At 40.1% G+C, this 27,113-nt stretch overlaps 1 protein-coding gene across 1 annotated transcript in view; it reads left to right on the forward strand.

The window, feature by feature from the left end:
- The window catches only part of LOC149225392 (ABC transporter C family member 2-like), a 620,963-nt gene that overhangs the window by 332,092 nt on the left and 261,758 nt on the right, over window positions 1-27,113 (forward strand). Inside the window, exons 11-13 of the mRNA XM_089377080.1 lie at window positions 18,166-18,272; window positions 18,364-18,457; window positions 18,638-18,805. Of these exons, the coding sequence (XP_089233206.1) occupies window positions 18,166-18,272; window positions 18,364-18,457; window positions 18,638-18,805 (369 nt within the window). The remainder of the gene's footprint in view (window positions 1-18,165; window positions 18,273-18,363; window positions 18,458-18,637; window positions 18,806-27,113) is intronic.

Consider the following 27,113-nt stretch of genomic DNA (forward strand, 5'->3'; position numbering starts at 1 on the left):
CTAAACTTAGGAAAATAAAAATATTAATGGGTTTTTAATATTTTTAATGGGTTTCTAAGTCTAAACTTAGGAAAATAAAAATATTAATGGGTATTAATAAATATATGAGTGAGAAGCTTCTAAGAGACGAGGATCAAGTCTGTTTTAATCTTAGCCATTGATTAGAGACTTAATCTCGGTCATTGATTCATCAACAAGAAAAGTATAAGGGTGTACTTGAGAGTCATTTGGAGACACACCAGGCAAATACTCAGTAACCCAAGGGAAATCGATTCTCAAGGAGAAGTAGTTCAATTTCAGAGGGAGAGTTGCAGCGTGAAGGAAGAGGAGGGTTTTCAGCATTAGTCAGAGACTGAGGAGGAGGTGACGCAGTGCCTCAAAGAGACAGCCCAGAGGGAGAGCTCTGAGATGTTGAAGTTTCTAATTCTACTTAGTTTAGAAGCCCTTCATGCACTTATTCTGATTAATTCCTATCTACTTGTTATTTTTCTTTAACAAGTTATTTACAAAGTAAATACTGAAAATAAACACCAGTGCATGCTCAACATATTACAGATCAGCAATTAAAAGAAACAAGAACAAACACACCACATGACACCATTATTTTTGGACCAATGTCCCCGGAAAAACCCAATGCAGGAAAACCGGTGCAACTATCTGAGGGTTTTCTTATTAAGCAATATCAGAGTACAATCCGGGTGCCGAAATTGGCCTACCCAACAAATAATTTCCTTAGCAACTATACCTCACAGTTTGAGAGAAATCTCTTGGCTAAAACCCCGGAAAATCATTCCGGCAGCTCTTCAGCACAAAATTGCTCCTGCAACCCCAGCGTCTGCCCAATCTGGACTGCGTCAGCCCCTCTTTGTCTCACGCTGGCCCTGCGTCAGTCCCAGGAGGCCCTACGCTAGCTCTGGGAGCCTCTGCATCAGCTACGCTGGTCCCTCTGGTGCTTTGCATAGAACTTGGTTGCCTCTGTGTGGCCCTGAGTGAGCCCTTGCTGGCTCTGCGTCACCCTCCTTGGCTACTGTGCTGCTCTCCGGGCACAATCTCTGCCTTCTCTATTTCCCTGTACTTAATGCCCCTCAACTGCTCTCTCAATCACTGATTCTATCTCTCTTAGCAAACCCAGCTCTAGAGAATAGAATGACTGATCATCTGGTGTACTCTCCAAGTGACCCTCAAGCCTCCTCTTATACTTTTCTTGTTGACATCTCAACGACCGAGATTAAGTCTCTAATCAATGACTAAGATTAGATCTGGCTTGATCCATGCCTTTTGGACCACTCTAACACAGATTCATATTAATACACATTAATATTTTATTTTCCCTAAGTTTAGACTTAGGGACTCTATTAAAAATATTAATTATTTTAATATCTCCTGATTTGTTTAGAATCTGCCCAAACCTTTTCTGGGTATTGGAGATCTCATGTGCCCCAACCTCTCCACAAAATTTCGTGGCTAGAGCACATCCGATGCTACCCCAAATAACACTCCCTCTTAGCGAGGACTGTGCTCTAGCAATACTCTTCACTGAGTATTACCCTGATCATCCGACATCGGTACCTGTGCTGATGCTAGGCTTTCGTGCCCAACATTCTCTGCACTGCTGTCTCTTGTACTGCTGCCCATGGTTCTGCGACTGCCATTGCTGCATATGTACGACAACTCCCTCTGCCTCCATGCTGCTGCTGGTCCTTTCTCCCAGCACTGCATCTGCATTGGACCTCCTCTCATCATGCTGCATCATGCTGCCCACTGCTGCACTGCAACTCAGTTACTGAGAAGTAACTGATCCTCCAACTGACCTCCCTGTTGGGCTAGAGACACCCACTGATGCTGAAGCTCCCTTTGCCGCTAACAAGTGCTCCCTCTCTCTGACCTCTGCACTGCTGCAACAACTCCCTGCATCTCGCACTGTTGCACACCTCGTTGTGCCTTCCTGCACTGGTGCAACACTCCTATGCCTCTCACACTGCTGTAGCTTGCTAGCTCTGTGTTGTCTTGGGATTTTTGCACCGTAGCTCTCTCTGTCACTCCATCTGCATCCGTTTCTACCCACCCAACCAATCTTGCTACTCCTCGTCAGGGCTCTCGTAGCAAGGTCTAATCCAAGAGGCTGGGTACCTCAAGGATCTTGCCCCTCATCGCTTGTAGTCTGTTTGACTAAAGCTCGATGTCTCCCCACTTTCGCTCAAGTGGTGCGTGTGCACGCATGGCACAACCATCGTTTGTCAAAACTTCCTTCTCTGCCCATGTTGGCGTTGCCTTAGTCTCGGAAGACTCTCCCTTAATCTTCTTCCTTGGGCACTGGGTCGCATAATGACCCACTCCCCATAGTGGAAGCACTTGATCTTGGAGAGATCTTTCTTCTTCCACTTCTCCTGCTTTCCCTCAGATGCTAGGGCTACATCCCCCTCCTCCTGTTTGACCTGGATCCCTTTGCTGCTACTACCTGTCTTAGACTACCGTCTGATCTCTTCTTGGCGAAGAGCTGCCCACATCTCGTCCCAAGGTAGGAGAGTCCCTCTGCTCAGGATGCTCTGGACAAATACTTCCCACTCTTTTGAGACAGCATTCAGGGTTGTCTTCACCATAAGCTCTTGATTCGGTGTCGCTCCTATAGCAGTCAACTGGTCTCGGATCTCATTTAGTCCTCCGAGGAAGGTGTCAATCGATTGACCCTTCATCTGATACGACCTCATCTGGTTCTCGAGCAACATTCTTCTCTGCACAGAAGTATGCTGGTACAGGTTCTTGAGAGCCTCCCACATCTCAACTGCCATTTCCTTCTCGGCTATATGTGGTACCGCATGATCCTTGACCCCGTTAAGGATAATGCACTTGGCCTGCGCCATCGCCTCTTCGTACCTGTCATTATCATTGGGGTCGACTGGGATAGCTACTACCTTTAAGGTGAAGCTCTTGACACGATTCCTGTCAAGCACTGATAAGATTTTGGCCTTCCAGACTGCAAAGTTCGATGCTCCGTCCAGTCTATCTTGGTCTCTTACCCCATGTAGTGCCATGATGCTCCTCTACTTCCCTCTTGGAAGTTCTCTGTTCGACTCCTCTGAGTCTCTACTTCCCGTCTGGAAGTTCTCTTTTGGACTCCCTCTGAGTCCTGGTTTCCTTCTTGGAAATCCTTCTGCCGCTTGTCAAGATGCCCCCTACTCTGATCGTCTTGTGCAACTGCACTGCTGATCCAGTTTCCTTGGCTAGAAACCCTCGGTAACAATTGCTTTGGCCTTGCTCTGTCAGGGAATGTTTTGACTGCAGTACCTCCGCAATATTCCTGCAGCCTTCTAGACCCCAGCCACTGCCTCTCTGTGAACTGCGTCAGCCCCTCTCTTCCTCAGTTCTGCGTCACCCCGGATGGGTCTGCGTCAGCCCTGGGATGCCCTGCGTCAGCCCTCTGGCCCTCTGCATCAGCAACGCTGGCCTCTTTGTGGGTCTGCGCAGTTCTTGACTTCTTCTGCATGGCTCTGTGTCACACTTCCTTGGCTTCTGTGCTTCTAGAAACAACTTTTGTCACCTCGGGACAACTGTTTTCTGCTGTTATTGCTCCGCTCGGCTGATGTCTTTTAGTCCTCTTGTGATCTGCAATCACGCTCTGATACTATGTTGAAGTTTCTAATTCTACTTAGTTTAGAAACCCTTCATGCACTTATTCTGATTTATTCCTACCTACTTGTTATTTTTCTTTAACAAGTTATTTACAAAGTAAATACTGAAAAATAAACACCAGTGCTCAACATATTACAGATCAGCAACTAAAAGAAACAAGAACAAACACACCACATGACACCATTATCTTTGGACCAATGTTCCGGCAAAACCCAATGCGGGAAAACCGGTGCAACTATCTGAGGGTTTTCTTATTAAGCAATATCAGATGACAATCTGGGTGCCGAAACTAGCCTACCCAACAAAGAATTTCCTTAGCAGCTATACCTCACAGTTTGAGAGAAATCTCTTGGCTGAAACCCCGAAAAATCCTTCTGGAAGCTCTTCAACACAAAACTGCTCCTGCAACCCAAGGTTTGCCCAATCTGGATTGCGTCAGCCCCTCTCTGTCTCACGCTGGCCCTGCGTCAGCCCCAGGAGGCCCTGTGTCAGCTCTGGGAGCCTCTGCGTCAGCTACGCTGGCCCCTCTGGTGCTCTGCACAGCACTTGGCTGCATTTGCGTGGCCCTGCGTGAGCCCTTGCTGGCTCTGCGTCACTCTCATTGGTTGTTGCGCTCCTCTCCCAGCACAATCTCTGCCTTCTCTGTTTCCCTGTACTCAATGCTCCTCAGCTGCTCTCCCGATCACTGATTCTATCTCTCTTAGCAAACCTCGCTCTAGAGAATAGAATGACTGATCATCTGGTGTACTCTCCAAGTGACCCTCAAACCTCCTCTTATACTTTTCTTGTTGACGTCTCAACGGCCGAGATTAAGTCCCTAATCAATGGCTAAGATTAGATCTGGCTTGATCCATGTCTTTTGGACCACTCTAACATAGATTCATATTAATACACATTAATATTTTATTTTCCCTAAGTTTAGACTTAGGGACTCCATTAAAAATATTAATTATTTTAATATCTCCTGGTCTGTTTAGAATTTGCCCAAACCCTTTTTGGGTATTGGAGATCTCATGTGCCCCAACTTCTCCACCAAATTTTGTGGCTAGAGCGCATCTGATGCTACCCCAAATCAACATGAGAGACAACGTAGGCAGAGACGAGATCTCACGTAGATGACGTAGTCCTCACGCAAATAATGCAGGGGTGACACAGTGAAGGATAAAGGGTCTCTGTGGTGTCAAAATTTCTCGTAGTTGAGGAGGAAAATTATCTCAGGTGTTTTCTTGAAGTTTTCTCTATGTACTGCAGAATTATTCCTTGTAAAGAGATTGTTGCTAAAGAATAATGAATAAACCCTCATTTGCTGCACCAATTTTCCTACATCGGGTTCTTCTAGGGACAATTGTCCAAAAATAACTGTGTTGATGTGATTGATTCTTGTGCTTGTATATCACTGTTATTTTTCTCTATGCTATTATGTGATAACTGTAGTAGAATTTATTTTAATGTTTGTTGAAGGGTTTTGTAAACAACTTATTGTGAGAAATAAGTAGGAGAAATAAATTAGTTACTGCAGTAGAATTTCGTTTCAGAAATTCTAACACATCTGTCCATGCAAAAGCCCCTTCTTAGTCAGATCAATAAGGGGTGTTGCCAACTGTGAGAAGCCCTTAACAAACTTCCGATATTAAGTACAGATGCCCAAGAATACTCTTAGCGCTATCACATCTCTAGGCTCTGGCCAGTCCCGAATGGCCCCGATCTTCTCCTCGTGCACCTTGACCCCATCTGCACCTATGATGTGCCCCAAGTAGAGCATCTCTGTCAGCCCAAACTCACACTTGGACATCTTGGCGTAGAACTGTTGCTCCAATGTACGCAACACTGTCTCTAGATGCTGCAGGTGGTCCTCCCACGTGCTGTTGTAGATCAAGATGTCATCAAAGAACACGAGTACAAATTTTCTTAGTTGGCCTCTGAACACATGGTTCATGCATGACTGAAAGGTAGCAAGTGCGTTGGTCAACCCAAAAGGCATGACCAATAACTCGAAATGCCCATAATGACACCTGAAGGTTGTCATCGAAATATCCTACTTCCTCACCCGAATCTGGTGATACCTAGACTGCAAATCTATCTTAGAGAAGTACTTGGCTTCTCTAAATTGTCCATCAACTCATCAATACGCGGAATGGTACCGGTTTTTCATTGCCTTCTTGTTGAGGGCCCTGTAGTCAATGCACATGTAGAGAGTCCCATCCTTCTTCTTCACTAGCACGACTGAAGAAGTGAATGGACTAGAACTCAGTCTGATGTGGCCCAATGCTAATAGCTCCCTGATGGCCCTCTCAATCTCATCCTTATAGGCTTTGGGATGCCTATAGGGTGTAGTAATGATTGCTTGCACACTAGGCTCCAACTCTATAGTGTGCTTGAACCCCCTGTCAGGTGGTTGTCTTGGTGGTATATCTCTAAAAACTACCGCATATCTATCCAGTATCGCCTGTATGTCTGGATGTGGTGGCTTCGCCTTTCCCCTAGCCTCTGAAATCCTTAGCTCCATTTCGCACGCTATTGCTCCATGCTTCAAATCAAACTCCATCATGTGGGTCGAAACTGTTTGTGGAGAATATGAATGCATGCCTCGAAGAACCACCAGTTTGCCATCTGGCCCAATAAACTCCATCACTAGCTGCTTCCAATTGGTGGTAAATCGGTAAAGGGAATATAACCATTGGATACCCATCACCGCTTTGGTGTCCGGTATGTCCACCACGAAGAAGTGATCTGTCATTGAATAGAACCCCATGGTCACTGTCAGAGCGGGAACATGTCAAGTGCACTGCATAGTTCTGACTCCTGGCACTAGAATTGAAATTCCCTAAAACCTTGTAGTGGTGATGCCCCTCCTCTAGACCATCTGAGCATCGATAAAATTGTGGGTGGCCCCATTATCTACTAAAACTCTGACACGTTGCCCCTGCACTATGCCTCTGATCCTTGTGGTCAAAAATTTGGGAACCCCGCAAAAGGAAGCTAGGACTCCCCTAGATGGTGCAAAAGGTGCTTCCCCATGTGGTGGTGGTGGTGGTGGTCCCTTCTGTGAAAATTTCTAAAATGGAAATCATACTACAGTGATTAATATGACTTCTTCTACTTATTACTTCAGAGATAAGTTAACTACTATATTCTTACAGAAAATATCGAAACATATTCTATTGCAGCCTTCACAATTAAAACATTGCAAAAATTAAATATAAGTAAAATGCCGGCACATATACAAACACAATGACAGTTATTTTTGGACAATTGTCCCCGGAAAAACCCAATGCGGGAAAACTGGTGCAGTAGATGAGGGTTTTATTATTCTTCAACAAAAATCAACATGTACAAAATTTCACCCAGCAGTATAGAATTGAGAAATATTTACAGACGTTCTTGAACAAGTGTCTGACCCGAGAGAGAGGTTCCTTGACCCTCTGCATCTCTTTGGCTTGCCCAACGTCAATTTCTCTGGCCTCTGGACTAGCCTGCGTCACTCAGGCCAGTGCTGCCTCTCCCGACGTCAATCTGCCCAACGTTGTTCCTTCTGTTGCTTTGTGTCTTCGTCCCTGTCTCCCTGACTGATGTTGAACCCTCTCTGTCTCTCCTCCACCTGCAACTCTCCCTCTGAATTGATTTTCTCTTACCAAACTTCGATCAGTGAGAAAATCGATTTCTCTTGGGCAACTAAGTATCTGCCTGGTGTATTTTCCAAATGACTCTAAAGTCCCTTCTTATATCTTCCTGTTGAGCAATCAACGACCTAGATTAAAACATAATCAAAGGCTCAGATCGTTTTGACTTGATCCATGGCTTTTCTGGAAGTTTCACCCCTGATTAGATTAATACCCATTAATATTTAATTTCCGTAAGTTTAGACTTAGGAACCCCATTAAAATTATTAACTATTTTAATAAAATCACTTCTAGGTGGAATTTCTCAAAGCGCTTTTTGGGTTCTTTGTAATACCTGTGCCCAAGCCTCCCTACAAAAAATGAGGCTTAGAGCACATCCGATACTACCTCAAATCAACACCCTCTCTACTGGATCCTCACCATCTCCCCCACCAAGCTCCAACTCTGCCTCATCGTCTTGGTCGCTGTCCAAGAAGACCTCGATGTAATGGGCCTTGCCTGCTGTGCACCGATGGCCTAGTGCCCATGGCTCCCGACATGTGAAACACAACTTCCTCCTCCTGAGGTCTCTCCTGGTCTCATCATTCAACTGCCCTCACCCTTGGGCTACTCTCTATATTGGGGGTACTCTAGTGTCACTTCCCTTCTGAGGGTAGGGAGTGCGTGGTGGAAAGGGTGCCCGGGTCTTGGGGATGGCCCCTTGCAAGTCTCTCGTACAAGTCACTGCCTCTAGTAGAGTAGAGGGCCTATGTGACTTCACCTATCCCCGCAGTGGCTTCGTCAACCCCTCCACAAATGTGTATACTCTCTTAGCATCTGACAAACCTGGCACCATGACTGAGACCGTCAAGAACTCTGAAATATGATGCTCGAGATGTCCTGTTTGCCTGAGTTGAGTCAAATCCCTGAAGTGAGCCTCCAGATCCCTCCGATCAAAGCTCTCCACTACTCTCCTTGTGAAGTCCTCATAGGAACTCACGTTGGCATGCCCCAGAGTGGACAAGCCATGAAACCACCAGTCGTGTGCCTCCCCCTCCAAATGGAATGTGGCCATTTTAATGGCTTCTATCTTAATCATCTTGTTGAGTTGAAAGCATGTGTCCAACTTCTCCACCCAAGCATGTGCTATGCACTTTGTAGTGACATTGTAGGTGGGAAAGTACATCTTCACAATGGTGCGCTGCAGCTAATAGTTCAGCATACCATGGCCTCCATAGCCCTTCCCCTTCTCATTCTGTTTGCACTGGCAAGAGTCTCTAAAAGATAGAGCCTCTCTGAAGTCTGCTCCCATGGATTGTCACTCCCTGAAATACTCTCCCATAAGTGATTGATCCTCGACTCCACCTGTTTCACCCTGCACCAAGGGTAAGAAAGAATGTAGAGTGGCTTGAGTTGGCCCACTCAAGGGTGGGTGTTGCGCGGTAGGTGAAAGATGATCAAATTGTTGAGAGGCCCCCGAAGTCTCTCCAAATAGAGAATCTTTGTGAGTGCTCCGCTCTCAATTTTTCATTTTGATCTCGTCCAACATCTCTTGCCCCTTTGCCAAATCGTTCAGGGCCTTCAAGAGACTGTAAAAGGCAACTTCCTCCCTGCTCTTGGGCTCCCCCATGTTTTCTATTACCATTTCCTTCCGACAGTCCTCTGTGTTTGGAGTGATCTCCAATTCTCTCTCCCTGCTTTGGTACCTTTGCCTCTTGTAATTAATGTTTTGTCGGTCCTCCTCACTCATAGGAAAATTCCCCATTGCTGAGCCAAGATCTAAGTGCTGATACCACTGTAATGTTCCAAACTTGGATAAACAGTGATATGTAAAGCAAAAACAAATACAACACCAGAAATTTTAAACATTCAACAAATACACATAAAAACTCCAGAAGCAAGAACCAGTTGAGCCATTTTATTAATCCAATGGAGCAAGTACAATAGTATGAAGAAGTGCACCTGGGCTTGCCTCAATGGCAAGCATGACAAAACCCAGGTGATAAAACAATAATCTCAAATGCTGATAATAACTGCTCCAATGATGCTCTGCATTGCCTAGAAAACTACACTGCTGGCTGGAAATGAACTGCTAGAAACCCCACCTCTGGTGCTCAGAAAATGCTACAAAATTAACCCCAAGCTCCTTGACCAAAACCCACCAAAACCCAGAAATGGTTTGGTCTAGTTCCGACCTCCCAAAATCGACCCCAAGAGGCCCTACGCCCTCCAAGACTGCTGAAGCACACAACCTGCAAATATACCAACAAAATCCTCCTCCAATGGTCCAAGGAAGCAACAATCACCTCCACTAGTGTTTCCCTTGTCTCTCCCGACAAGGATGAGGCTCAATAGCTGAGACTCCACCTCCCACGTGTGCACAATATTCTCCCTCTGCATTGGCCCAAGAAGTGCGAAAACCCCACAAAATAGAAACTCTCTCCCTCAGCTCCGAACTCACCCAAATAGCAGCCAAACACCCAAGCCTCCTTTCCGTAATTTCTCCCAATGAAAGCTCCTCTGAAAGATATCAAAATCACAACTCGACCTCTCCTCACTCTGTCCTCCAGGAATATGCACCACCTGGAAACACTGGATGCAATTGCTGGAAATCACAATGAAAACCTCCTTCAAAAGAATGTAGATGAACCTCTCTAGGGTGGCACTCGAAATCCCCCGAAGAAAGGGTGAACTCTTCGCTTGAAGAACTCTTGTTAAACAACAAGTGACTCCGCTAAGCAGCTCGAACAACCGAAGAGAAATTCTTTATGCCAAAAAGATGATCAAATGAGGGGTGCTGCCTTCCTTTTATAGATTTCGTGGGGCTCCTTTCCCTCCATTTTCCCTCCATTGTGGGTCCCTCACTTAACCATCTACTTCCCCTCTCATGCAATTCGAAATAGGGAGTGCGTATTTCCTAATGTGGGTGGCCCCCACGTGTAACTTAACCAAACCAAAAATAACTTGCTACTAAAGTCTAAGTCTCCTAATAAAATCGAATGGGTCCCATATCCTCCAATACTGGCCCCAAAATGTAGAGATTAGTCCTGTTCCAAATTAATTTAGGAATGGACATTACATTTAATATATTGTTGTCATGAAATACTTCGAAATTTAAATTTATGACAGTGACAAAATTAGTGGGTTAGAGAGCAAACCAAAAGGCCTTAAGGCCTAATTGAAGGCTAGATTGACCTCCAATGAGTTTGGCTACCTGCAAAAACTAAATTAGCTCACATAAATGTTGCAAAGCCAAATGTTAGATATAAAAATCAATCAATGACTGAAAACAAGGCTAGGGCAAGGGCTAGAGGGCTAGAAAACCCCAAGACTCAGGCTAGAGGCCAAAGAAGGGTAGGGAGAGGACAAATGAGGTCGGAAAATGGGGAAGAGGAGAGGTGAGCTCACAAGGGTTGACATCAAGCCCTTAAAGGTTGACACAAGCCTATGAAAGTCCCTAGAAGGGCCAGAAGCTAAGGAAAATCTCCCCTAGGGGCTACGACTAAGGCCAAAAGGGAGGCGAAGAGGGAGAAAAGACCTCCTAGAGGCCACAAAAGGGAAGGAGGGGAGCCAAGTCCCTTAGAGGGCTGGGCATTTTCCCTAGAGGGGGGTCGAGGCCTCTCTAAGCCTGCTTCTAGGGGAAACAAGGGGCTTGAGGGCCTAACAAGCCCTTTGGGGCTCATGACCAAGAGAAAATAGGTTGGACGGCTAGGCCTTAGGGCCAAAAGTTTTTGGAAAGCCCTGCACATGATTGTTTTTCCACAAATTCGCTGCAGAAAAGTTGGACGACTTCCTTCTTAGGTTGAACACTTAGTTTGGAGGCTGGATCTTTCCTTCTTAGGTCTAGATCTGCCTCAAAACCCCAGCAAAATCTTTAAATTCACCTACACAAATGAATAAAAAATTTCAAAACCCCAAATATATATACAAAATATAAAACCCCAAAAATAATAAAACCACAAGTGTTGCAAAACAAATAGGTTAGAAATAATTTACAAAAATACAATATTTACAAAATTTAAATTTTTGGAGAAATAATTTTGGATAAATAACAATGGATGAGTGAATTTCGAAAAATAATTATTAGCTGTAACCTTCCCGCAAAATCAAATACCATAAAGAAATCTCAAAGCCCAAACATAGGCAGCTCTTCCGCCCAGTCTGTAAACTTGGAGCCCAAAGGCTAATGTACCTGTAAATATTTATAATATTTCTCAGGAAAATTGTTAGATCATGTGGTGAATCAGATTACCTAAGATAGCATGTACCAATAGAATGTTCTTATCACCGACAAATGAAATAACAATTATTAGCAATGTTTTGCACAATGTAGGATCACATGTAACTATAACACATACCACAGATCAGCGGAAGAAAAACACCATGAACTTAACCCCACAGTCTTTCTATTATGATACAAAATGTTCCCAGTAGAGCAACAATTGAATACCAACTTTCAAGAATTACAACTTCTAAAGATATAAAATAGAAGCTCAATAGCTTCTTTATATAGAGAAACCCCTCCAAGTGGAAAATAACGGCTAGTTGGCTTGATCCTCGTCAAAATAATCTCGACCGTCGAAAATAACTTCATCATCATTTAATCTCCACTGTCGATTTTTTAATTTTGAGAAAAAATTCGAAATTTTCTTAAAACCCACTTTTAATTAATCCAAAAATTAATATTTTTGATTAATTTCCTAAAAAATTTGACTCTGACTTAACCACCAAGGTCCAAGGGCCCTAATTTTCTTAAAATATCTATTTTTTCTTTGGTGGGGGACCTCCAAAAAATTGACTCTCTTTTGACCCACGAATTTTTTATTATTTTCTACTTGGAGAGAAATTAATTTCTCTATAATTATTTTTGACTCAAAATTAATTAATTTTCTAGCTTAGGAATTTTATTTAATTTAACCAGAAAAATTAATTAATTGACACTAGAGTGGAGTAATAATGTTTTCCACCCTCAAGTATTTTAACCATGGCATCTAAATATGAGGGACCATGCGTTGAAATATTTTTTACATCAAAATATTACAATATCAACCTTTGACAGTGGAAAACACATTTAGAATCAAACCCTCAATATTCACCTAATTTTGCGACACAATATGATCTAGTATAGACCAAATGGTTTGTAATAAAAAAATTTAACCAAATGTGCTTAAATTATTCCCAAACACACTTTTACAGAGACTCGATATAACACTAGGACTCAGCGAAGACCTTTTCAAAGAATTCAACCCTAGCTTTGGGGTTTACACTGGAAGAAAGCTCTGTCGATTATCCGTGTTTAGAAACACACATAATTTGGTGAGGTTAAAAAACTTCCTAGGATGAAACTCTATGCCAAAATCAGAGGCTTACCTAGGTGTTGTTACATTATTAAATGGTCATACTAGCATCATTTACAATACAACTTGGAGAAATTGGGTTTACAATGATAAAATTGTTAGCTGATGACTTTGAACTTTGAAAAAATTTCTTCGTGTTTTTGCGTTCTGCTTCCTTGGACTTGTTGACAAAGTGTGGTCAACAATGTCCATGGCCATATTGGAGAATTCCCTGGAGACATCCTGCGTATAATTCTGTGTGTTGTTTCTCTTCCACCCATCGTTGATTATGTTTTGCGAATCTGTTGCAAAATCAATTGCACCCAGATCAAGAATCTACTTTGCGAAAATACTAATTTTCTCACTGAAACTACTTCCTGGCTTCACCACTGCCTGCTGGAGCTGCTATTGAACAAATCGAACTCTCCCTGCCACTTGCAACAAGAAAATTGAACCCTTGTCCAACGATTTGCACTACCTAGCCATCCTCTGTGCAGACCCAGAAGAAATTCACTCAGACTCCCTCTGAACTGTGAAATTTCTCCCTCTTCGTCTCTGAGCCTCTTGATCTGTCAAACTTGCTCTGGTACCATTTGAAATTTCCCTTCAATTGCAACAACTAGAAATTTATTCTTCTAACTGATTAAATTATGCAGTTTATTTGCTACAACAAGAAACAATTAAATCACACTGCAATTCTTCACAAATAAAAATGTTGTAGAAAATAAAGCGCTGGACAGTGAGAAATATAGAGCACACACATAAAAATTTGACATAGTTATTTTTGGACAAATGACCCAAAAAAAATCCAATGCGGGAAAACTGGTGTAGTGGATGAGGGTTTTATTATTATGCAATAGTGAAATTTTGAGTACAACTTGGATGCCCAAAACCGACAATCCTCTACAAGGAATACTGACCCACCTTAGCAAAATTATATAGTTGGGGATATCACAATATGGTAGCCTTGGCCCGAGAAACATTTCTATTTACCCACAGGTCAAAATATTAAAAACACTGAAATGAAATTATAGCATAAATGTTCTATTATATGATGTCTCTTGTCTTTTGATTCTTGACCCATAGTTTATAAATCCATTTTGTTATTCTAGTGTTGGGTTGTCTGTGAAAATTTCATCTATCACAACAACATGAAATTATTTTTCTAATTGTTAATTTATTTAACAATTTATCTGTTGTCACATATATCAAATAATTCACATTGTGCTTCTCACAAATAAACTGCAGAAGAAAATCTAGCGCACAGGCATAAAAATATGACATGGTTATTTTTGGACAAAAGTCCCCAAAAAAACCCAACTTGGGAAAACTGGTGCAACAACTGAGGGTTTTATTATTATGCAGCAGCGAAATTTGAGTACAATCTATGGATGCCCAGCTAGCAATACAATCAGCAAGTATCTGACAAAAATAATTAGAGAGAAGAAATTCTCTCACTCCACAAGTAATTTTGGCATTGGCTCCTCTTGAAAAACTGGTCGTCCAAGCCCCAGTGTAGGCCCTTTGCGTAGTCCTTGCGTTGCCTCTCACACGTGTGTCTTAGATCAACCTTCAAGCAAGTTGTCTTGCCTGCCTCTACTACTAGAAGTGACTCTTCGACGCTTTGGAAGACTTTTCCGGCCTTTAGAAGCTGAATCGACTTCCTCCCCAACTAAATCGAATTGCTTTGCTTCAACTACTGCGCAGTCCTTGCGTTGCTTTTGCATGGATCACTTATGTCACTTGCTATTGCCTCTCTGGATCTAAAAAACTTCCTCCAGATCACTATCCCTGCCCCTCACTGTCTTTGCTTCAATCTTTGGCGCTCTAGCAATTGCTGCAACTCTCTGGAAATCAATTTTTGAAGGAAATCAAGCTCCTCAAGTGTCTCTAGTGTGTTCTCCAAGTGCCTATCGACTTCTTCTTATAATCCGCTGTTGGGGCTCCAACGACCAAGATTAAAACTTAATCAAGCGTTAGGATCATACCAGAGTTAATCCGTGTGAGTTTCTAGAGAATTCTCACCTTGACTTAATTAATTCTGATTAATTAACCAATTTTCCTAAGTTTAGACTTAGGAAACATTGAAAAATAGGTTAATAATCTAATTAAGCCATCTCTGGGTGGAATTTTTAGAAATGATTTCTAGGTTATGGAGATCTCATGTATTCCAGCCTCTCCACCAAGTTGCGTAACTAGAACACATTCGATGATACAAAAAATAGCACTCCCTCTCAGCGAGGACTATGTTCTAGTGCTGCAAACCCTGTCACAACACTTTGTCTTTGTATCACCCTCTATCACATTGTTGATCTCTGGCCATTGCTGCCCACCAACAACTAGCACAACTTTGATGCTGCATCCATGTTGCTGCTGACACTGCCATATTGCTACCAACCTTGCATCTGCATTGCAACTCCCTCTCATTTGTTGTTGTTGTAAGTTGCAACTGCAACTGAGAAGCATCAAAAATATTGAATCAACTGTGTTCAATAATACATTTTTCACCCAAGTCCTGACTGCTACTAGCCTCTGCACTATCTGTTGAAGGATTTGCGCTGCTGCCAACTCTGCACTAAGCCACTTGCTCTACTCTCAACACTGCACTGCGCTCCTTAAAATCTGACTGCCACTAGTTTGCAACTGTCACTAGGAATCTGACTGCATCACCGACACTGATCCATCCTGCCACTGAATACTGTGGGGCCCCATAACGAGATAATGATCCATGAGGAGGACACCTCAAGGATCCTACCCAATATCTGTAGTTTTGGATTGCAGCTCCATGCCACCCCACCTCTCTCCTAGAGGTATGGTTGCAAACATGGAAAACTCTTCGTCTAGCCTGGAGGACAGCGTGTTGATCTCGGCTAATGTTGCCATCTAGTCCTGCTTCTCTTGCTTTTCCTTCTTTCTGAGAGGACAGTGAGTACTGTAGTGACCGAACTCACCACATCTTAAGCACTTGACCTTTGACGGGTCCTTCTTCTTCTTCTGTTCCCCCCTGCCCCTCACTGGGATCCTTAGATGCTAGGGCCACATTCTCCTCTTCCTTCTCACTCTTCACGACCTTGTTGCTGCTACCGCTGATGGTGCTCTTTACTAGAGCTCGCCTCAACTCCTCCTGCTGCAGATCGACCCACATCCTGTCCCAACTAGGCAAAGTGTCTCTGCCCAATATGCTTTGGACAAATACTTGCTAGTCCTTTGAGACATTGTTTAGTGCCAATCGTACAAACTTTGTGGGTTGGGGTGCCTCCCCAACAGTTGTTAGCTGATTTCGGACGTCCTCAATCCAAGTGAGGAAAGGATCTATGCCTTCACCCTTCTGCACCCTGATGGTTCTCAACTTCTCATAGAGAAACATCTTCCGCTATTCGAAAGAACTCTAATATAGTGTGCAGAGAGCTACCCACATTTCCCTAACTGTATTCTTGCCAAAAATATGTGAGGCTATATGATCTCGGGCTCCATCCAAAGTCATCCGCTTCGCCTTCGCCATTTCCTTTCTATACTCCAGCTGATCCACATCTTGGGGTACTGCTACAACATTGCCCACATAGGCATTAAGGCCATAGTAATCTATAAGGAAGGACATCCCAACCTTCCAGATGGCATAGTTGGAGGCTCCCTCCAATCTGTCTTGGTCTCTGAACCCTGCTGTGGCGATCTTTGAATCTGGTCTAGAAACTCCCTCTTCCTCTGCTCGGTTGTTGCTCTGCTACTCACACTCCCTCTTGAAATGCACAGTTCTTCTAGTTGCTACTGCCACTTGCAACTAGGAAAATCAAATTTCTTAGCTAGAAACCCTCTGAGAGAAATCTCCCTCTTTGTGTGCAATTTCTCCTCCACCCAACACCGATTCTGCTACTGCAAAACCCTTTGTGTTCAACCAGAAATCTACTCAGCAAAAATTTGAATTGTTGTTGCTCCCCCTGACTGCTGGAATCACTATCCTGGGAAATTCGACTTTTCTGCCAACTTGCAACTGAAAATTGAACTCCTTCCCCAGCAATTCGAACTGCCATACGCAATCTCTGAGAATTTCGGCCTGATCCTCCCTCTGACAAACGAAATTCTCTCCTCCGCTTCTGAGCTTCCCAGTTGATCACTCACGCTCTGATACCATTTGAAAATTTCATCTGTCATAGCAACTGGAAATTATTTTTCTAATTGTTAATTTATTTAACAATTTATTTGTTGTCTGCTACGGCAAATATCAAATATTTCACACTATGATTTTGGCAAATAAACTACGAAAGAAAATAGCGCTGGAAATTGAGAAAATCTGGCACACACATAAAAATATGACATAGTTATTTATGGACAAAAGTCCCCGGAAAAACCCAACTTTGGAAAACTGGTGCAGCAACTAAGGGTTTTATTATTATGTAGCAGTGAAATCTGAGAACAATATATGGATGCCCAAATGGCAATCCAAACAACAAGTATCTGACAAAAGTAATTAGAGAGAAGAAATTCTCTCACTCCACAAGCAATTCCAACACTGGCTCCTCTTGAAACAGAAAAACTAGTCATCCAAACAAGAACGTAGGCCCACTGCGCAGTCCTTGCGTTGCCTCTCACACGTGTGGCTTAGATCAGCCTTCAAGCAAGTCGTCTGGAAGACTTTCTCGGCCTATGGAAGCTGAATCAACTTCCTTCCTAGCTAAATCGAATTGCTCTGCTTCAACTACTGCGCAGTCCTTGCGCTGCTTCTGCGTGGATCACTTTTGTCACTTGTTGTTGCCTCTCCGGATCTGAAAAACTTCCTCCAGATCACTGTCCCTGCCCCTCACTGTCTCTGCTTCAATATTTGGCTCTCTGACAACTGCTGCTGCTCTCTGGAAATCGATATGCCAAGGAAATCGAGCTCTCAAGTGTCCTTAGTGTATTCTCCAAGTGCCCATCGACTTCTTCTTATAATTCTCTGTTGGGGCTTCAACGACCAAGATTAAAATTTAATTAAGGGCTAGGATCATATTGGAGTTGATCCATGTGAGTTTCTAGATAATTCTCACCTTGTCTTAATTAATTTTGATTAATTAACCAGTTTTCCTAAGTTTAGACTATAGAAACATTAAAAAAATAGGTTAATAATTTAATTAAGCCATCTCCGAGTGGAATTTCTAGAAACGATTTATGTTTTATGGAGATCTCATGTATTTTAGCATCTCCACCAAGTTTCGTGACTAGAACACATTTGATGCTACAAAAACTAACATTGTCCACCTTTCCATTCTTGGACAAACTCACTTAGTATTTTATATCACCCAACCTTTGTCATTGTTTTATACATATATGTAGGTTTCTTTCTTTGTATTTTTTTTAGCATTTTTAGGAGTTGCGTTGAGACTTCCACATTCTATTCATATTGGTTGTACTCTTCAGTCCCGTTGGCCTACTTTTGTGGTTATTTGTTGGACAATAATTAAATTACCTTATCTCATCTTATAGTATGTATGCCCTTTGAATATAGGTGTTATCTGTTAGACTGTGTTCATCATGATCTTTCATTGAATTTTATAAGCTACTATACGTGTTCCGTCGATTCATGTAACATGGACACCATTAGATTTACAGTTCTTGTCTTTGGTCAGATATTTATTATTAGTATGACGAAGAAAATATCGAAGGAAGCATTGCAGCGTACAGACAAGAGGATTGGTCTCATGAATGAAATCCTGGCTGCAATGGACACGATCAAGTAAGTACTTGTTATTAAGAAACCATGACCCCTGTATAAGTATTGTTTATCTGTGCTTGGAGTCCTGATGATGTTCCTATGATACCTACAGATGCTATGCATGGGAAAATAGTTTTCGGTCAAAGGTCCAGACTATTAGGAATGATGAGCTCAGCTGGTTGAGGAAGACTCAACTATTGGGATCGGTATCGATTCAGATTGCCTTAGTTTTACCTGTTGTCATGAAATTGTTTTCTTTGTTTCTTATTTCATAGAAATTATGTTACCAAAATTTTGTCTACAATGCTTATTATTCCATCCATTTATTCCTCTTACACTTCCTTGATAATTCATGATTTTTCTAACAACCTGTTATTATTTTGCAGTGCAACAGCTTCATTCTGAGTAGTATTCAAATCATTGTTACTGTGCTTTCTTTTTGGCTGTATACTTTGCTTGGTGGTGAATTGACACCCGCAAAAGCCTTTTCATCTATTGCCTTCTTTGCAGTATTGAGAGGTCCACTCTCTATGTTCCCAAACTTGATAAATAAGGTATCTTGATCTATCCTACTTTGTGTTAAAATTATGCTTAAAATAGTTTATTTATATAAATATACTGGGCACACAAATGCTATTATGATGTCAGTATGGAGTGGAGTAAACAATCTGACATTAAAAATGGAGCCAAGACTTGTGCTTTATTTAGTTCAATGCTTCCACAACTGAAGACCAAATGACTTATCTTGACTGTTGGTTTATGTTTGAGCTGTTTTATTATATTTTTGTGTGTATATGTTTAGTCTTTTGGAATGGACACACCATTATCATACTCTTCTCAATCAAATTCTGTCCTTTATAGTATCTAATGTTTTCAGTGTTATTTATTGTTATCTTCAAACCTTGCATTTAGGGATAATTCAATTCCAATAATAAAGTAGCAAGCTTAGGGAAAGTTAGGGGTTCCACCCGCTGTCACCTCAATGGACAGCTACCTCACGTTAGGCTGGCTCTCCTCTGGAACAAGGGAGGTTTCACTTATTTGAGGTTGTAAATCAGTCCTTACTATCACTTAAAATAAAATCAGATGTAGCAATCTAATAGTTTATGATATGCAATGGATATATGGTGGTGGATTCAAGTAGACCATGTTAGATTTCTTGTGAACCTAGCACCCGGTACTAAATTTCTAGCAGAAAGCCGATCTATTGATTAAATACACAACTAGGTTCTTAACATAAATCCAGCAGAAGCAAATTTAACTAACCAATCTCATAAAACAACACACAAATTCTACCCAACAAGTTTGTCATTTAAACAAAATCCAAGCTTCCGTAGGCTTCCGTCTGGGATAATGGCCCAACTGAGAGAATACAAAATACAACTGATCTAGCAAATCTGCCCTAGATCGGTGCTCGATCTTCTCTGCAAATCTGGATCTCCAATCCCTCTGCACTCCCTCGACCCAGCACACTGTTCACTAAGATGTCTCTCTCAATCTTGTGTTGTTGTAGTGTGTCTATCTTTTGTCCTCAACCTTGCTTTTATAACTTTACATTGAGTTAAATCCCTAACCCTAATTTTACTCTCAAAGTGATTAACACCAAGATTAGATCTCACCACACTTGAGATCAATAGCTAAGATTAAAACAAAATCACTAAAGTAAATTACTGTACTTTTCCTAAGTTTATTTTAGCTCAATAAGCCAACATACTAATATGTGTTTTTTCTTAAGTTAGACTATTAGTGTTTGTAGCTTAGACAGATACTTCCATGAGGGTGTCTACTTACCGAAATCATCATTAAAAATATCCTATGCTTTTTTAGAAGTTCACTTGAACATTTTTTATTAAAGCGACTAAAGTAGGTCACTTAATAATTTAATTAAAAGAGAGTCATTGATCTCATGGTTAGATTTCAACAGTTGAATATTAGGTTTTTGGATCATGTCAAAGTTATAAAAAAGAGGGCAGAGGACAAAGGCACGCATAGCTTTCATTTCACAAGTCACATGAATGAAGGAAAAAATCAGAGATCTGATTTTCAGCCATTGGTGAGGATTTTAGTAGTAGTTCAGCAAGGAGAAGTTAGTCGTTCTTCAACAAGGATAGGCAGTCATTCAGCAGCAAGGAAAAGTGCAGCCATACAACCCAACAAAGCAAGTTGTAGAACCAATCGTATGGATTTCGTACAAAGGTATCGATTGGAGGACATGTTGCCTTGATTTTTGTGTAGACTGAGATTTCTAGGTTTGTTGTTCATTTGATTCATTTCTCATAGCCATTTTCTCTATAAGGAGTTCTTGTAAGTTCTTAAGATAATTTTTAACTGATGAACTAATCTGGAAGAGCGTAATTAAATTGTGCACTATGTGATTTCTTTTCTCGTTTTCTACTGCATTCAAGAGTCAATAATTCTAGCAAGTAGCTAGTTCTAATATATTTTCTTAGATAGTTGGTATTAGGATAATTTAACTTGGTATCAGAGCAATTGCTTGGAGATAAAAACAGATCTATCGTTTTCTAGGTTACTTCAGCATGCTTGAGAGACGGATCTGAGGACAACCATGTCGGTAATCAATGTGAAAGTTGATGATCGACTTGATGTGATTTTGAATTTCTTGCCATGGACGGAAAGAATCTTAGTGATCTTGAAGGAGCAATACTTGTTGCAAGTCGTGTCCAACCCTTCTCCAAATCCAACATAGACCTCAAGGAGCATGCAGACACCAACATAAGTAGACCTTGCAGTGCAAACAATGTGGGATAATGACATAAAGGCATAGAGAGTGGTCCTTGAAGCTATTAAGGATCATCTAATTTTGCATGCCGCAGAAAAGACTAGATGTAATGAGATGTTTGATGCTCTAGTATCACTTTTTTAAAGTGATAATATGAGTCAGAAAATGATTCTCAAAAATAAGCTCAAAGAGTGTAGAACAGACCCTTTGATAATGTGACCAACTACCTTATGAGGATTACACAAATCTGTGACTAGCTTGCGCAAAGAATAAAGTCTCTGTCACCTTTAAGCCCCTTAATATCATTCGGAGCTCCCTTAGATCAGTCAAAGACCTGGTAAACCCTAAAGACATGAAAGGAGTTTTCTCAATCCCTTGCTCCTATGGGATTCCCTACATTGGGTAGGCTGGTCATTCCATTAATCAGAGAATTCAAGAGCACATTGCAGACATCAAGCACAATTGGTCCCGCTCCTTAGCTATAGCCGAGCATGTTGAGAAAACTAAACATCATGTCTGCATTGAGGATTCCCGAGTAATTGCAAGAATTGATCACTTCCATCATAGGAAGTTAAGGGAGACCATCGAAATTGAGAAGCAAACAAATAATCTTAATAGGGATGATGGTTGGAAAATAAGTAAAAGTTAGATCCTTGCTCTTTCTTCATCAATGTCTTAGATTCCCTCCTTTCTACTCTTTTTTTTAAAATATTTTTTCATATATATATATATATATATATTCCCTAACTCACTACTTTATTCATTTATTGATAATTCTTCATTATATGACTATATACTTTGACTTAGCTTCTTTGTCTTTAATCGTAATAATACATTAGAAATTATATAAATATAGATATATATAATAATTATATAAAATAATATATAATAACATTATATATACTACTTTCCTAGATATATATAATAATTATATAAAATAATATATAATAACATTATATATAATACTTTCCTATATATATATATATATATATATAGATATTATAACAAGGCCGCATAGCTAGCGTTACCCACTACTTATTTTAATTATTGAACTTTGAAACGTATGAACGAGTTTCTACATTTGAACAAGGACTATGAAATAACTGCTCTTGCTTGGTTTAAAATAGTTAAATTAGAGTGAAAAACAATAAAGACATACAACTTTATATTAATAAAAATCACAATTAAAATAGCAAGACATCTTATGAGTGAATAGAGTTCTCATAATTTCTATCTAGGCAGCGATAATGCAACTAAATCAAAGTAAAATTTTGTCTCCATGATGGCAACCAACTAATAATAACTTGAGCGATATAAGTATTATTAAGATAGCCCACAAGCATGTGAATTTGAGAGTCTAGATTAAATCTACAACATCCAAATCAGATAACAGTAAGTGATGACTTGAATTTTTTTTATTTGCTCAATGACCAAATGTCAAATACATTTAGCATATGGTTTTAAAGTTTCAACGTTTTTATTTACGAGACAATAAACGGAAATTAAAATGATTAGTAATAATAATGAAAAGTTGAAATATGAAAAGTTTAAGTAAAAATGATTTGTTTGGAAATATTGTATATATAAAATGAAAATATTAAATGTATTAAATAAAAAGATTCCAGAGGTATATAAACAAAATTAATTTCTACAATAAAATGACATATTTAACGTTTAAATTTCATTTAAGTAATCAATGGAATTGTATATTTTAAATTGTAATACGATTTTTTGACCATACTCATTTATCCTAATAATAAACATTTATAACTGGGTATATTTCAAAGAAATAAATCAGTTTATATCTTGACCCCATATTCATAATATCCATTGACCACGTTAAAACCTAAATACCTCCTGTTGACCACTGGAGTGGCACCTGATGATTATATGAAGACTCCATGCCCAAGGATGATGCGAAGGACACTTGTACCATCAGATATCATTAGTCAACAGAGTTTTTAAATTCTACTTCTATTTTTCCATCATTTTTCTTATACCCAGATTCCACACTCTGCGGGGAATTGTAATAAGTAATACTAGTAATGATGAGTTTTGAGGCTTAGGATGTTGGGACTCAATCAACAAACTAGTATACCTTTGAGTGTTTTTTTTATTTGGTTAATTATCCCTTCTTTTTTAGAGGCGGATAATTTTCTAAGTTTTTTCACTCACTTTTTACCCCAAATCCAAGGTGACGGTTTGAAGGTTGAGCCCCTAACACATCTTAGTGTCTAGAGTCGATGTATATTACCATACTAGATCACACAAAAAATTTCGTGGAATTTGGTTGTTGATTTGGGGTAGCATCGGATGTGCTCTAGCCATGAAAATTGGTGGAGGGGCTAAAGCACATGAGATCTCCAAGATCCAGAAATGGTTTAGGTAGATTCTAACCAGTTTGAGAGATATTAAAATAATTAATATTTTCAATGGAGTTCCTAAGTCTAAACTTAAGAAAAATAGAATATTAATGGGTATTAATATAAAATTGAGTTAGAACGTTCCAAAAGTCATGGATCAAGCGAAATCTAATCTTAGCCGTTGATTAGAGATTTAATCTCGACCGTTGATTAGAGATTTAATCTCGGCCGTTGATGGACCAACGAGAAAAGTATAAGAGTAGGCTTGAGGGTTAGTTGGAGAACACACTAGAGTGATCAGTGATTCTATTCTCTAGAGCGGGGTTTGCTAAGAGAGATAGAATCAGTGATCAACAGCGAGGGGCAATGAATACATAGTAAAGAGGCATAGTTGGTACCAGAGAGACAGCGCAGAGCCGGGAGAGGTTGACGCAGAGGCAACTAGGTGCTACGCAGAGGCAGCTAGAAGCTGCATAGAGCCAGGAGAGGCCAGCGTGTGTGACGTAGACGGTCTAAGGGCTGACGCAGAGGCTAGCAGAGCTGATGCAGGGCCAAGAGGCAGTGATGGGAGGTTTTCATGGGGCAGACTGGGTGTTGGTGAGCCTGGTAGGGTGATGCAGTCCCCATCAGAGTGATGCAGAGCAGTGGGAGCTGCAATTGCTGCCCTGGGATTGTTCATCCGGAATATTTGTCTCCGAGGAGAGGTACTATTGCTGAGGGCATTCTCTGTTGGGTGAGCCATTTATGGCACCCTGGTTGTATTCTGAAAATTGCATAATAATAAAACCCTCTAAATAACTGCATCGGTTTTTCCCGCATTGGGTTTTTCCGGGGACATTGGTCCAAAAATAATGGTGTCACTTGTGTGCTTGTTTTCTTTCAGTTGATGATATGTAGATGTTGATACTGTACTTGTGTTTATTTTTAGTATTTACATAGTAAATAACTTTTTAAGTAATTGAACAAGTAGGAAGAAATAAATCAGATAGTACAGGAAGAATTTCTAACGTGTTAAACTTAGAAATTCCAACATTGGTTTGGCTTAAGTAGTCATTTTTTAATTTTTTAGATTTTCTACAATGAGAAAATTGCTAATAAAATTGTATTTGTAATGTAATAAGTGATGTCTAGAGAAGTTGCATGGGGTATGAGTAATAAAATTTGCACCTCTCAACCTCAACTTTCTACTATGACACACTTTGAGGGGTTAAAAATTTGTTTTGAACCCTCAAACCCCACTTTTCCTAAGTTTAGTGGGAATGTGGCAATTACTTAAGCCATAAATTAAATAAATGGAGAAAAATAAATATCCTCACATGCTAAATGTTGTGGAAATGAGGTGGAAAATTATGGAGGAGTTATAGTGAAGTCCCAAGGTGATGTGGACTCCTAAAATCAAGGAAATGACATGTGCTCAAATAAAATCGAATTTTTGGCATTAAATGAGAAAGCTGCTTACTTGGAAATTCGAATTTGTGAAGTTAATGCACATTTGGGAGGATTTGGGAGGATTTGGGAGAATATTTGGTGGATATGTTTGTGGGAAATTGTTCCCACATGGGTCACCACCCATCTACACTTGTCATTCCATCATAAAATTTGAATTTGACACATAAGGGAAGAAGAAAATGATGTCCACTTGCCAGAATTCGATTTTTACACTTGGCATTGGAGCTCCATTCATAAAATTCGAATTTCTCTTTGGGATTGTCACCTCATGCCACTTGTTTAATCTCTCTACCTAAGGATTCGCTCCAATGCCACTTGTCATTATCATTCTTCATTGGGATTTGTTCCCAACTCTCTATATAGTAGAGCCATGGGCTCTCATAGTGTATGATGTTATGAGTTATTGTGCTTGGGAAAGTTTTGCTCTTATGTACACTTGTTCTCTATTGCAATAAAAGACTTTGGGGTTCATTCATGAATTCTTCCTTTGGAGTACGATAATTGGCTCACTATTGGTATAATTTCCTTTGCTCATGTTTTGATTTATTATATTTCCATATGCTCTTGTAGATTTGTTAATGTAAAGCTATCTTGCATTGACAATTGATTTAGGAGTATGCTCTAGGTGTGGAAATCTCTAGTTATTTTCCAATAAATTTCTAGAATTTTCTTATCATTGCTTATTTGCTAAATTTATATGGGACTAATGTTTGATTGAAGTTTTGTAGAGGAAAATCTTATTGGGATTCAAATATCAAGCGTGAGGGGAAGTCTTTGGAGAAACCAACCCACTCTTGACACATTCTCCAAAGAGCTCTCATTGGTTCTTTGAATTTCCATAGTTTTATCTTATAAAGTGGTTTCTTGTAGAGATTTTTCTTGGACATAGCTTGTGTACAAGCAAATACTTCTAAATTTAAATCTCTTTTAAAAAATTGTGCTTTCATTGATTTATTTAGCTATTTAAGAGCATTTTCCAAGCTAGGCAAGTGATGGGGTTCAAACTTCACTCCCATCACTTGATTTGGTTTTGTACATTATTTTGTATCATACTTGTTCATTTTATATGCATTCTACACTAATTTTGTCTTGGTTTTGCAGCCCATAGTTGGAGTTTTGACAACAAGTGCCTTGAGGAAAGACCATTGAAAACTCTATCTTTCTTGTAGGACCTCTCAAGCACTCAAGATCTATTCTAAGGAGGTCATGGACACTAGAAGGAGTTGCAAAGAAGGCTAGACCATGGGCCTTTGGGAGCTTGTAATTTTCTAATTTTAGAAGGACTTCATTGCCCTTTGAGGTTGCTATAGTTTGGAGGGATATTCTAGCTATTTCTAGCTCTCATCTTGTACAAATCTCCTTCATCTTTTGGGCAGCCCTTTAAGAGGCTTTTACACCATTGTAATATCTTAATAAAATATCTCTTTTTTTCCTTGTGGGAGCTTGGGTTTACCCAAGGCATCCTTTCTCCTTATTTAGAAGGAGGATTTTGTGTGGGTGGATTAATTTTGGCATCTCATCTTTTCTAACTTTCCTTTTTAGCTCATTTTGCATGCTCTAAAATTAACACAACCTCACCATCACATTTCAATTTCTAAGTTAAATTTTGCTACAAGTTTCATTTGATGCTTTGTCTTTCATTCCTTTTGCTTTGAAGTATAAGTTGATATTTTTCTTTAGAGCAACTCATTTCTTACATGCAAGTATCTCAATTTGTGTAGCAAGTTTAATTTAGTTGTCTAACATTTTCTCTTTAAAATTTGCCTCACTATAGCCTCATTTGTGGTTTTGCTCATTTACTTTCAAAGCATACTTTTCAAGCAAGCATTCACTTTTAGCTTCATCTCATTTTCAATTGCTACAAGTTTATGTTTTTGTGACATTTACTTGGAGCAATTTACAATTCCATTTATTTATGAAGCTTATGTTTATATTTCTTGTACAATTTTGAGAGAAATTTTTCAAGTTACATCATTGTGAGCATTTACATCTACTTGAGGCAATTTCCTTTTTTGCAAAGGAAACTTACTTGCATCACTTTAATTCACTTACAAGCTAATTTCTTTTTTCCAATTGAAGTTACATTTGCAATTTACTTTGAGCATTATCTCATTTCCATTATTTTGAAGCATTGCAAATCTCCTTTGGAAAACTTACTTTCATATCATTTACAAATTATAGCATAGTTTGCATTTTAACTCAATTAATCTTCAAGCATAAGCTTGGTTGATAGAAAGTATAGGGAAAAAGACTTTCTTGTAAAGTTCTTTCATCTGGTATGAAGTAAGGTAAAAGCCTTGTGACCTTGCA

The sequence above is a fragment of the Pinus tabuliformis genome, chromosome J (genome assembly GCF_031772625.1).
Source record: "Pinus tabuliformis cultivar Carrire ecotype Pingquan chromosome J, CPIR1, whole genome shotgun sequence".
In the NCBI taxonomy this organism is placed as follows: Eukaryota; Viridiplantae; Streptophyta; class Pinopsida; order Pinales; family Pinaceae; genus Pinus; species Pinus tabuliformis.